This window comes from Lytechinus pictus, chromosome 1 (assembly GCF_037042905.1).
Source record: "Lytechinus pictus isolate F3 Inbred chromosome 1, Lp3.0, whole genome shotgun sequence".
In the NCBI taxonomy this organism is placed as follows: Eukaryota; Metazoa; Echinodermata; class Echinoidea; order Temnopleuroida; family Toxopneustidae; genus Lytechinus; species Lytechinus pictus.
In genome coordinates, this window is record NC_087245.1 from 23,589,412 (window position 1) to 23,603,356 (window position 13,945).

A 13,945-nucleotide genomic window follows, 5' to 3' on the forward strand; every position below is an offset into this window, starting at 1 on the left:
AGTCAATGACGAGTAAATTTACAGTATGCATGACCAGATTATGACGTGATTATGACGTCATTTATTGACAAATCAACGACGAGCAAATTTACATTTTTTATATGACCAGATTATGACGTAATTATGACGTCATTAATTGACCAGTCAATGACGAGTAAATTTACAGTTATGCACGACCAGAATATGACGTGATTATGACGTCATTTATTGACAAATCAACGACGAGTATATTTACAATTTTATATGACCAGATGATATAACGTCATGATGACAACATTTATACATACAACACATACGTTTTCAAAATGTTCCCTAAATGTTTTCTTTAGCCTATATAGGTTTTGTAGGTCGTCGTCGAAAACGGACTATTTGACAATATAACCAAAACATGTTTCGAGTGAAGACTAGTCGCCAACAGTAGCGTACCCAGGATTATCCACAGGGGGGGGGGGGGGGGGCAAAACCGTCCGCCAAAAAATTTGACAAGCAAAAAAAAAAAAAAAAAGAAGGTCTTCAACCACAAATATAGGATTTCGAACCCGAAAAAAAATTGACAAGCAAAAAAAAAAAAGGTTTTCAAGCTCGTCAGGGGGGCAAAAAATGTCTTCAGGGGGGGGGGCAAAAAGGTCTTCAGGGGGGCAGGGATACGTCCTTTGCATGGGTTGTGACTCGTCGGAGGGGGGGGGGGCAGACTGCCCCCCCCCCCGTAGGTACGCTAGTGGTCGCCAAGAGCTGTGTGTCCGATCGTCAGCGCGGGGGGGGGGGCTTAAATTGACCACCAGTATATCCAAGTCAGAAATAGCTCAGTTCAAATATGGTTAAATCAATCACATTGAGACAATTCACACGCGATCATGTCCACATTTATCAAAATTTATTGAATGATTTCTTACTCGAAGACATTATTGTTATCAATTCAATTTCATTTGCTATAATATGGTAATATAATTTATAATAATAATAATAAACTAAGTACGGCCTTCGATCGGAGGTTTGGTGAAACAATGGTCCCCTCAGTGACGCGAATGCGACCATTTTCCTTCGTGGCTGCTCTTCATGAAAACAAAATCGCATTTTGGCGTCACTTCGGGAACCATGCATATAGTTCGAACCACCTCCTCTTATGTCCATACATACGTTTTCATTTAAATATGCTGTGAAAGAAATTTGTATCCATATCTACGAGAGGATATTGTCATCTGTTTCCATTCTCTTAGACTTTTGCTATGCTATCTAATTTAGTAAGAATTCGTCCAACTAAGTTCTCGACCAAGAACGTTTGCAAGCTCTCTATTAAATGGTCTGAAATGATCTTGTAGCTTTATCTTTAAGTCATCACCGACTTCTTCATGTGGTCTCCCCTTTCCTGATGCCATACACATCTCAAAAGGATCTCGAAGGCAGATAAATCCTTTCGTCTCGTTGAAATAAAACTTTGTATCATCAAAGTAGCGATCGATCCCCAGAAATCCCTCGACCTGTTGGAGACCTGTGGTGGGATCCTGCGCAAATTCTTCCCCGTCCAAGATAAGGATCTGTTCTCTAGGATAGATGTTGTACCACTGTGTTAGGTATTTGACATAGCGGCTCGTATCAAGGAGACGATTAGCAACCTTGAGGCTTCCATTTGTAAAAAGGACCGACTCACGAAAGGTAGGTTTGATTTCATATTGTGGAGCTGAAGAGTGTTCATTAACCTTTGTAGCGCCTGGATGCATCGCAATAATCGCTAGCTCATGCATATAGTTTGACACTGCACGGTTTATGGGTTCACGGAGAATTATGATGAACTTGATATCAGGCATTTTCTTCCGTAGTCTTTCAGCAACTGCTATCCTGTTGTAATAGCCAGCCGTTTTCTCCATAGCAATCTGATCGGGGGTAGAATACGGCATCACGTTCTTATATTGGTCGAATTCATTTAATTTATGATGATTTGCAAATTTCAATTCTTTATCTGGAAATGTAATCGATGGGTGGATTTCCAAATATGCTTTGAGAGCCGTTGTGCCACTCTTCATTGCACCTGGTATGATAGCATCGGGTCTGCGTTTCTTGCATCCCCTTGCTCTTCGAATATCTGGACTCAATAATTTCCTTTCAGGTGGATAAACATTGACGGCTTTCTTACAGTAGCATCCGCGATCAATGTGACCAACCTCACACACAGGCTCGTTCCCAGGTTGGAGGTACATGAGGCTACTCACGGTTATAGGCGATTTGGCAGTTCTGGTCGGCTTATGCGCTTCGAGAACTCGGATGGCATTGTGCTCACGTGTGCAAGCCAACTGAGTAAAGTTGGTACCGTATTGAACCACGTGATGAACTTCCTGCTGATGTCCATCCGACGCCAGGTACGTTGTGAAAAAACATAGCATCAGGAATGCGGTAATAACAGCGACGGTTACTTTTGATCGTCCGGTTAGTGAAACCTTCGCCATTGCCGTCATGTTGTGAAAAAAATCAAACTGCAGAAATGGAATGCCTTCTTGCTGGCGTCTCACTTCGATCAGACCTGTTTTATGAATCCATTTTGGCATAAGGCTGTTCAGATAAAGAAATTAGAAATTATTAGGCGTTAACTTAAAAAGATATATTTGGTGCTCTATCATCAATTTCAATTTGAAAGTATAAAATGGATCTCTTTTTTTAAAGCAGTAATGATAGTAATGTCAACTGATATTCAGATCTTATAGACATAGACGAATGGTATTTATGTTCAAAAGGATTATAAAATCGGTGACGTTGTCACAACATTTGGATTGGCTGTCTGAGATCTCGACTTTCCAATATGTATATCTATGTACTCCGCGGCCCACCTTCACGACTAGCTGCGCATGCACAATATTTTTTTAATGATATCTGGATTGAATTGTTATTACTTTGACAGAACGTTCATGACCAGTCACCCCCCCCCTATCCATTAGGCCCTACCATGACACCATTGCCACAACATGATATTGCTTTATTATACCATAATGCTAATGAAAGTTCTGAAGCGAATGGAGCTCATAATTGCATTTATACGCATGACAACGACTACACATTAACAAGTTGGATCAAATTCGTTTTTTATGCGCTTCATCCATGATTATTTAGTTTAATGGTTTATCTCAGCATGAAACATATCGGAATTACTATACGGGGCATATCCTGGCAATGCAATTAATAACGGTTAATGGGAAATCCAAGGCCACTGTGTGCAGAAACTGACGTTCGAAGGGTCTTCCAGGGCTCATAATTCCAATTTGCTCAAACTTCCATTATTATATAGTTTTATAAAGTTTTTATGATTTTTCTCTTTAATATACAATTCAACTGGTTCAAGGGTTCATTCTCCTGTGAAACCTGCACTGCTTATCAAACACTATAAGATGCTTTTCTTGTATAAATCAACATACTTACCGGTACATATTTTCAAGTTTGGAATTCAAAATAAGTACAAAACACAAAAAATGACAATGAAAAAGGGCAAAGCATATAACAATATCAATAAACAGTGATTCGAAAAGAAGGGGGAAAAGGGAATCTGTTGTTCTTTTAGATACCCATCTTAATCATTGGTACCAAAAATGCTTAGAATATCAAGCTTTCAGATCAGAATATAAAGAAATTTCAGCTCGCTCTCGGCACTCGCACTATCTGTGTATTGAGACATGTATCCTCCTCATGAGTCACTACAAACAGGTACCATTTTCCTATTTTCAGGTCAGTATACTAAAAAAATTCAGCTCGAGCTTCGTGCTCGCATTAGTTTCTTTCTCATGAGTCATATATATATATGTATATATATATGTGGGTGAGTGTGTTTGGGTGAGTTTGTTTGCTTTGTGTGGTCGAGCGCCTTTGGAACGTTGATTCGTGATTTTGCCCCCCAATCTGAAAAATGGATCGACGCCCCTGCTTACAACGGATAGAAAAAGAGGGAGTTACAAGAGCTGATTCGCATCGCTATCGAGCACAACAAATAACGCAGTCACAGACCAGGAATCAGACAATTATATTACTCCCTGAAAGGGCCTAAAGCTCAGCTCACACTATGCGATTCGTTGCGATCCGAATTTCAAAGAAATTGTTATAACATTATTTTGATACGAGCATTCCAACCAATAAAATCTAATGCTAAGTTCACACCAACAGCGCTTTGATGGCGCTTTAAAGCGGCGTGCAAAGCGGCGGCAAATAGAAAAACTCTGTTGAAAACAGAGTTTTCCACAAAGTTTTCCAGAAAGTTTTTTCTATTTTTTTTTATTTATTATATTTCATTTTTTAATTTTATAATGTTTTATATTTTATTATCTTTGTTTTATTTTCTCTGTTACAATAATGGTTATTTATCTCACATATAAAACTGATTTTCTGACTTTTTTATTAATTAGTAAGAAAATCAATTTGTAATAATTTGTAATAATCAATTTAACAAAAAATTGCGTATGTTAAAGATCTTTTATCGCACATATCTAAATTTCAAATTCTGCAACTTGATTCCTTTAGATTTTCACTCCTGATTTACAATTATAGTAGTATTATCTGATTTTTCATGGGTAAGAAATCAACAACAATAACATCAATAATAATAATAACATCTTCACAAGTACACATAATAAAAAAATCATTTTAAACTTATATTAAAAATAAACAGAGTGTGCATATAGGAGAATGTTCTTATTTCCAGACACAAAAGTCTTTATCTTCATCATCTGCTTCTGACGATATCTGAGCCACTCCTTTCTTAACTCAATCAGGAAGTACCACCCCAGCCATTCTTTGTTGCCAGTCAACAGCACCCACTGGAGAGACGAAGTATTCTCTGAGATGATCTTTCTGATGTCTGGCATCCACAGTGGCGAGGTTCCTCCTTGCAGGTGGTTGCGGAACATCTTCCCAGTGAGGTCCATCTCTCCAGGCCCCTGGTGCGAAGTTGTGCTCTTCATCTTCGTGGTCCACCGCATTGGCTGCCAGCGCCACCCTCTTCCTCAGCAGGTTGTGGAGCACCACAGCAGTCTCCACCAAATCTCTGACGTTATCTACCTTCTGTTCCAGTGTTCCCAACAGGCACCGGAACCTGTACGTGGCCATGATGCCAAGGGCATTCTCCACCACTCTCCTCTCCCTTGAGATCTTGTAGTTGCAGATCCTCTGTTCATCTGTCATCCCTATTCTACTGTATGGCTTCATCATATACATGTACCTCTTCAGGGCAAAAGCATCGTCACCCAGGATGAAGTAGGGAATATCAGGCTGATTTTCTCCAGGGATAGGGCATGGTGGGGGCAGCCCTATGGACCCATCTTCTAGGCATTCGAAGAGCTCAGAGTCTGTGAATATCTGGGAGTCAGACATGTGTCCTTTACCTCCCAGCTCAATCCAGATGAACTTGTACTCTGCATCTACCAATGCCAGCAGTGGTATAGAGAAGAACCCCTTGTAGTTGTGGTAGAGCCTGCCTGTGTTTGCTGGCTTCTTAATGGCTATGTGCTTTCCATCCAAGGCACCAATTGCATGGGGGGGGGGATTCCATCTCTGTTCAAACTGCTGGGCAAGGGTGCTCCATGCTTCACGGGTGGTAGGTATGTTGAAGACCTCATCTTTATACGCCTCTACAACAGCGGCGTAACAGGGGCCGGTGGCTAGGGGGGGGGGGACAAGAGCAAAAATTTTCCCGGTCATATCATGGTATGAACAGGCGTAATGGTGTGAGGAGACGATTTTGAGAGGGCCAGATATTGCGTATCGGGCAGGATTTATCTTATAAAAAAATTGCGAGCGAGCGAAGCGAGCGAGCAATTTTTTTTTACAATTTTAATACAAAATCAAATTTTGTGATAGATTTTGACATGATATCCAGAGAATAATATATTTCATTCTTCTCTCTTTCCATTCCTTTATTTTGTGGTCTGTACCCCACTGTGAACAGGATTCTTTGCGGCAGTAGCGTGAAGAGTACAAAAAACGAGGGGAGGGGCACAGAATGGCGCATGTGCTAAAAAGCTGCTTAAAGGACAAGTCCACCCCAACAAAAAGTTTATTTGAATAAAAATAGAAAAATCGAACGAGGTGACTGAAAATTTCATCAAAATCGGACGTAAAATAAGAAAATTATGACATTTTAAAATTTTCCTAAACATCCCTGGTGGGTAAGCAAATGAGGAGACTGATGACGTCATCCACTCACTATTTCTTTTGTACTTTATTGTATGAAATAGGGAATATTCTATTTTTCTCCTCATTGTCAAGTGAAACAACGATTAATTACTCCTGAACATATGGAATGAGCATTGTTTACTATTATAAGATTCAGCCAAGGTCGTCCTTATTGTCAAATCTATAAAAAAATGAAATATTGTAAAATTCAAACAATAAAAAACAAAAGAAATAGTGAGAGAGGGGCATCATCGAAAGACTCATTTGCATGTCACTGAGTTGTGCATATCACTGTTTTGTGAAAAATAAGCAAAATTAAAAATGCCATAACTTTCTTATTTTACAAGCGATTTTGATGAAATTTTCAGCGTTTTGCTAATTTGATTTTTCTCTATTTATTCAAGTCAACATTTTTCTGGGATGGACTTGACATTTAATATAAGTCCCGAGCGAGCGAAGCGAGCGACAAAAAAATAACATTTTCATGAGAATATAACTTTGAGATATTTTTTGACATTATATTCAGTAAATAAAGTCATATCCTTCACTTTTCTTTTGCTTTTCTTTCCTCCTTTTTTTTTTGCTCTTGGTTGTAGAACTTTTGGGGCCATGGCCCAACCCTTTCATACTCATATACGGCAGTGCAATGCGGTTGGGGTCTTGATATCAAAGCCATTAAAACCTCGCAGATTGCCGCTATTTTTAATCAAATCGCGGGTATATACATAATATAGCTTTTACACAACACATTTATTCAACCCAGTTGCGTAATGAACCAAAAATTGAGGGGGCAAAACAAAGCAATGTGGGAAAATTTGAAACAAGTCTCCAGCGAGCAAAGCGAGCTGCTAAAAAACTGCCTATTGAAATTCTAATTATGTGATAGATTTTCAGCAAATAACACAGTTCATTGTTTCCATTAATTTCATTATACGTTGTCTCCTATAATTATTTCCTCTAAGGTGTGGAATAACCCCCCCCCCCCGCGCCTATATGCCAGTGATTGAACGTAAAGCTTAATGTAGGAAGGGTCCCTACAGGGGGGGGGGGCGTTATAGAGCCATTTGAATGTTATAGATGACAAAGCAAAGATGACGACACTTGAACACCAAGTGAATGATTTGGATCAATATCACAGAAGGATCAACTTAGAAGTGGCAGGTGTTCCTGAGAGGAAGGTGAGAATGTGAGGGAGGCTGTCCTTCACGTCATGAAGAAAATTTCACCAGAGGTATCCACCGACGACATTGATGTGACACATCGATTTGGTCAGAGAAGAGAAGGTGGTCCAGCCAGACCAATCATCGTCAACCGCGTAGCCAGGATTTCATTTTGGAGGGGGCGGTAAATGCACGCGAAGCGTGCCAACGCTTACAGAGCGCGCGAAGCGCGCTCCCTAGGGGGTGGGTGCAGGGAGGGGGAGTTTCCCCTTCCCGCGCGAAGCGCGAAGCTTTTGGTGTTTCATAAATTAAAATGAAAAGGAGTCGTCTCTCTTGTCTCTAGTATCTATATCAGCTCCAATGCAGTTGACTATATTGTGATTTTGAACCTGGTTTTCATGAACCTTGTTTTCAAAAAAGATTGTGAACGCACAAAAAAGGAATACAATGGAGGAAATTAAAATGATAATAACCCCGCGCGAAGTGCGGAAGCTAAAGCGTTTTATCATTTTTTTGCCATGAAAAGGGTCCCGAGAAAAGGATATTCTCAAACATATATTGAATGCTTCCCTTGGAAAGATCAGATTTGATTACAAACAATTTAGCGACAGTGCATATCTTTAACTCGCAAAACAGAGGAGAAGAAGTGTATATGCCAGGAGGAAGATATTCCTCCCCGCGCAGAGCAACGAAACTCTGAAATTTCAAAGGGCGGATGTTTCATCAAAATAATGCAGATATCTCCAATACCCCATCGGCTCTAATTCAATTAATTTTCTAAGATTATTGAACTTCATTAAAAGGAAAATAGTGCGCAAAAAGTTGAAACTTCTGTGATTTATTGAAATTATAGAAAAAGGATGCCTAATTTCTTTGACTTATCCTGAAGCGCTTCATTTTGAATTATAAAGAAACTTTTCTTATTATAAAGAGTCATTCAAAATTTCAAACTGAGGGCGAAAAACAGGACAGGAGATGAATGTACAGGGAAATGACATGAAGTTGAATAGAATTTGATAAAAAATATTGTACTTTTTTATTTAATACCCTTATACGATACGAATTTTATACCTTCCTCTTTTTGGATTAGGAACCTGTTTGCCCCCAAAATTATGGTTGTTTAGTAATGAGCTGAAAAGCTGGAGAAGTTGACCTTATGGAGGTGACGGCAGAAATTGATATAAAGATTTTACCCGCCCGGAGCCGATCCGACCAGAAGTTGCGCGATCAATTAAAAAAAAAGATAACTTCATATACTTCGGCCTAACCTTACTCTAATTCCATGCCCTAATGCATACATTTGAACTTTAACTGGCAATAAACACATATAGCTGAGGTAAAAAAACAGGGTTAGAGAAAGGGTGGGGGAAACAATGGAGATCTTCAATATTTTCATTTAACCGCGCGCAGCGCGGAAGCAAAATTCATAATTATAGATTTAGAGCAATAGTGAAGGAGTTTCTCTTTTGAGAAAAAAAAAGAATAAAAAGAAAAAAAAAACACAAAGCTACCTTTCTTCCCTTTCCTCCCTCCCCTTTTCCTTTTCTCCTCTTTTTTTTCCCTTCTTTTTTTCCTTTTGGGGACGTTTTTTTTTGGGGGGGCGACCGCCCCCACCGCCCCCCCCCCCCCTGGCTACGCGCCTGATCATCGTTAGATTCACGACCAGAAGGATGAGGGATACTCTATACTCAGGCCGGAAAAAACTGAGGGAAACATCAACCCGTCAACTGGGATTCTCAAGAGATGAAGGAAAGGTGTTTCTCAACGAAAATCTAGCCCCAGCTAAGAAGTCTCTCCTGAAGAAGGCGAATGACGACAGAAAGAAGGCGGGATACAAGTTCTGGCACCATTCTGGTGAGGAAGAGCCCGAATGTTCCACCGGTTGCTATTCATCGAGAGGAGGATCTGAACAAAATTAAGAAAAACTCTCTTACGCATATAATTTTATGTTTATATTATACTGGTGTTTTATGTAAATAATGATTACGAACATTTCCAACGATTCCAATGATGTTATTAATGATATTGGTACTAATAATGATGATGAACTTAAAATTGATTTAGATCCAAATGATGGGGCTTCGAGTGTCATATCCTCAAACTACTACACTCAGGCTTCAGCCAAAAACATTTTCAAAGGTTTACCTTCTTCCTGCTTGTCTATTTTCCATCTAAATATCAGAAGCCTTAACAAGAATTTTGAAACATTTCGTTCTATTTTTAGATAACTCAGGTTTTCCCCAAAATACAGTAATAGGTTTAGCTGAGACATGGCTGTAAGATGAATATATCAATATGAATGCACTCCCAGGTTATGATATACTTACAAATAATCGTGTTGATAAAATTGGTGGTGGTGTTGCAATTTTTGTGCCGAGTCAATTTGAGTATGTTATTATTGAAGACATGAATTTAATGAATGAAACTGCAGAAACTTTATTTATTGAAATTAGTGATCGTGATAACAGAAAAACTGTATTGGGAGTTGTTTATAAGCCTCCTCGCAGCAATAGTGCTGATTTTCTAGACACTTTAAATAATTTACTACATTATCATTCTGTTCAAAACAAAAGATGTATCATAATGGGAGACTTTAACTATGACCTGTTAGCGAGTGATACTAATATTTTTGCAAATGACTTTTTAGAGACATTCCTTTCTGCCTCCTTTTTGCCACTCATTTCTAGACCCACTAGAATCACTAATACTTACGCAACTCTGATTGACAATTTTTTCTCCAATATACGTTCAGAATTTAAAGCTGGTATAATTATCTCAGACATGTCTGATCATTTCCCAATTTTCATGTACTGTTCTAATCAATATCAGCCAAACAAACTTCCCGATTATGTATCTAAGAGGCGTGTGTATAGTGATATAAATATATCTCGTTTGAAACAGAGTTTAGAAGAAGAATCTTGGGATGATGTATTTAGTACAGAATGTGTTGACGAGTCCTACGAAACATTTATTGATATCTTCATGAGTCATGTTAATGAAAATATTCCTTTTGCAAAGCCCAAGTCCAAAAATTATAAAAGATCACCCAGACTGCCTTGGATAACGAATTCAATTCTTCGTTCGATAAATAGAAAAAAAAAATCGATTATACTATACATATATATCAATATTAACTGAGAATACTCGGAGCCAATATACTAATTATAAGAATATACTAACAGGGGTCATCCGTACTGCTAAAAAGGCATATTACCATGATCAATTTAATCAATGCAAGAATGATCTTTAAAAAAATGGAAATTGATCAATTCTACCATCAATAATGGACCAAAGTTTTCAATGATAACTAAGCTTATGCATAATGATTCTATTATTGAAGATAAAGTTCAGATGGCAAATATTTTCAACAATTACTTTTCACAAGTTGGATTTAAGCTCTCTAGAAGTATACCAACAAACTCCCATTCATTTCATCAATATCTGGGGGATAGAAATCAAAGTTCTATGTTTTTCTCTCCTACGAACGCACAGGAGATAATCAAAATTATATCTAGCCTAAAATCAAATAAAAGTGCAGGATTTGATAACATTGATAACAACCTTTTACAGAAAACTATGAATTATATAATTGACCCTCTTATTTATATATTCAATTTGTCATTATCATCGGGAAATATTCCAAAATCAATGAAAATTTCTAAGATAAAACCAGTCTTCAAAAAAGGTGATATTTCTTTATCAAGTAACTACAGACCGATTTCATTGCTTACAAACTTATCTAAAATTCTTGAAAAATTGGTTCACATACGAACCATATGTTTTTTTTTTAAAGCACAACATCCTATCCGATACTCAATTTGGTTTCCGGGAAAAGAGTAGCACTTCCCACGCAATACGTTCTTTAGTTCAAACAGTTGCCAAAGCTTATGACAAGTCTTCGAATACGATTGCTTTGTTTTTAGATTTTTCAAAAGCATTCGATACAGTTGATCATAACATTCTCCTTTATAAACTTTCTCATTATGGAATAAGAGGGGAACCACTAAAGTGGTTCAAGAATTATCTAACCGGGCGTTCACAGTTCGTTTCACTTGATTGTAATATTTCTGAACGTAAACCTGTCCTTTGTGGAGTTCCACAGGGCAGCATTCTAGGCCCACTTTTGTTCATTACTTATATAAATGATATTGATATGTCATCTAGATTGCTTCAATTTATACTTTTCGCTGATGACTCTAATATATTTCTGTCGCACCCCGACCCAGAGCAATTGACGCAAATATTCAATGACGAACTCAAAACTGTTTCTAATTGGATAACAGCTAACAAACTCTCTCTTAACCTAGAAAAAACTAGCTACATGCTATTTAGCAACAAGATTACGACTGTACCAAAAGATGTAATTTTAAATGATACTGTCATTCTAAGAGTGCGATCTACTAAATTTTTGGGACTGATCATTGACGAAAAACTTTCTTGGAAAGCACATATTGATAATATTTGTAAAATCATTGCTCGCAACATTGGTGTCATTAGAAAAATAAGTTACTTCTTACCCCATTATATTTTGTTATCATTGTATTCAACGTTAATTTTACCTTACTTGAATTACGGAGTTGTTGCGTGGGGTAATGCAGCGAATTCTCAAATTAATAGACTTTTTATTTTACAAAAAAGAGTGATTCGTATTATTAGTCATGCAGAATTCAGGGCACATACAAATATTCTGTTTTTGAGAAATAAAGTCTCGAAGGTTAAAGATTTATATTCTTTTCAACTCGGACAGTTAATGTACAAGTTTATCAATAAACAATTACCGTTACCTTTTAATAATATGTTTGTAAAAAATAATACAATTCATAAGCACTTCACTCGCCAGGCGAGTTCCTTTCATTTACCTCTGAATAGAACATCGTTTGCACAGAAGACATTTGTTTTTACTGGTCCAAAATTATGGAATTCTTTTTCAAAGGATATTATACAATGTAATTCAATACAAAATTTCAAAGGAAAACTTAAAAAATATCTTCTGAATTCATATTAGATTATCGTTTTTTCCCAAAGTAATGTAATTCAGAACTTAATATGTAAATGTGTTTATTAATTTCTATTTGCATATATGTTTAATCGTTTTATGATTTCTGTACACAGTGTATACAGAATCATTTATTTTTATTACTATTTATTTATTTTTATTTTTATTTGTTTATTCTTTAATCATTATATATATATATATATATATATATATATATATATATATATATATATATATATATATATAAATATTGTTTATTTCTTTATTTTATCTTTTTTTTTTTATTCATGAAATTTACTTATGAAAGGGGGCCTTCACCCTACAAGCTCTGCTTTTTAGTTGGTCTCCTTCCCTTTAGATTTCATGGTATTATTGTATTATAAAAAATGATTTAAATGCTATATTTTGTAAATATGTATATTGAACTATCATTGTAAATGTAAAAAGATTGAAAGAGAAAATAAATGAATTGAATTGAATTGAAAAATTGAATTGAATAGATGAAGAGCCCCTACTGCGTGGGGTCTGGGGCAAAGCCCCGGCAGCGGCGTAACAGGGGTCGGTGGCCAGGGGGGGCAAGAGCCAAAAGTTTCCTGGTCATATCATGGTATAAACAGGCGTAATAGTGTAATGAGGCGACTATTTTGAGAAGGCCAGATATTGCGTATCGGGCAGAACTTATCTTTTAAAAAAAAGTTGCGAGCGAGCGAAGCGAGCGAGCAAAATCTTTGACCTTTTTAATACAAAAATCAAATTTTGTGATAAATTTTGACATGATATCCAGAAAATAATATATTTCACTCTTCTCTCTTTAGATTCCTTTTCTGTGGTCTGTACGCCACTGTGAACAGGATTCTTTGTGGCAGTATCGTGAAGAGTAAAAAAGGAAAAAAAAAACAGGGGCGCAGTATAGCACATGTGCTAAAAAGCTGCTTTATATAAGTCCCGAGCGAGCGAAGCGAGCGAGAAAACACCTTTTCATAAGAATCTAACTTTGAGCTATTTTTTGACATTATATTCAGTAAATAAAATCATATCCTATACACTTTTCCTTTGCTTTTCTTTCCTCCTTTTTTGTTCTTGTTTGTAGAACTTTTTGGGGCCATGGCCCAACCCTTCCATACGCGGCAGTGCTGTGCGGTTGGGGTCCGGGGCAGAGCCCCCGGAACTTCTTGATATCAAAGCCATTTAAACCTCGCAGATTGCCGCTATTTTAATCAAATCGCGGGCATATACAGAATACAGAATATAGCTTTTACACAACACATTTATTCAACCCAGTTGCGTAATGAACCAAATATTTTGAGGGGGCAAAAACATAGCAATGTGGGAAAAATTTGTAAAAAAGTCGCCAGCGTGCAAAGCGAGCTGGAAAAAAAATTGCCTATAGAAATTAAATTATAATTATGTGATAGATTTTTCCATTATATCATTTCATTGTTTCCATTCATTTCATTATACGTTGTCTCCTATAATTTATTTTATTTTCTCTTGGGTGTTGAACCAAGACCCCCCCCCCCCGCCTGTATGCCAGTGATTGAACGTGATTGAACGGGGGGCGTTATAGAGTCATTTGATGGTTATAAATGAAGAGCCCCTTCTGCATGGGGTCTGGGGCAAAGCCCCGGTAGCTTATTTGCATAAA

The 13,945-nt window shown here is 37.3% G+C and overlaps 1 protein-coding gene across 1 annotated transcript; it reads right to left on the minus strand.

The window, feature by feature from the left end:
- Positions 1-932: 932 nt before the first annotated feature.
- Positions 933-3,613, minus strand: LOC129271128 (heparan sulfate glucosamine 3-O-sulfotransferase 1-like). Its single transcript, XM_054908527.2, has one exon. The coding sequence runs from the start codon at positions 2,538-2,540 to the stop codon at positions 1,239-1,241; it is 1,302 nt and encodes a 433-aa protein (XP_054764502.2). The 5' UTR covers positions 2,541-3,613; the 3' UTR covers positions 933-1,238.
- Positions 3,614-13,945: the final 10,332 nt, after the last annotated feature.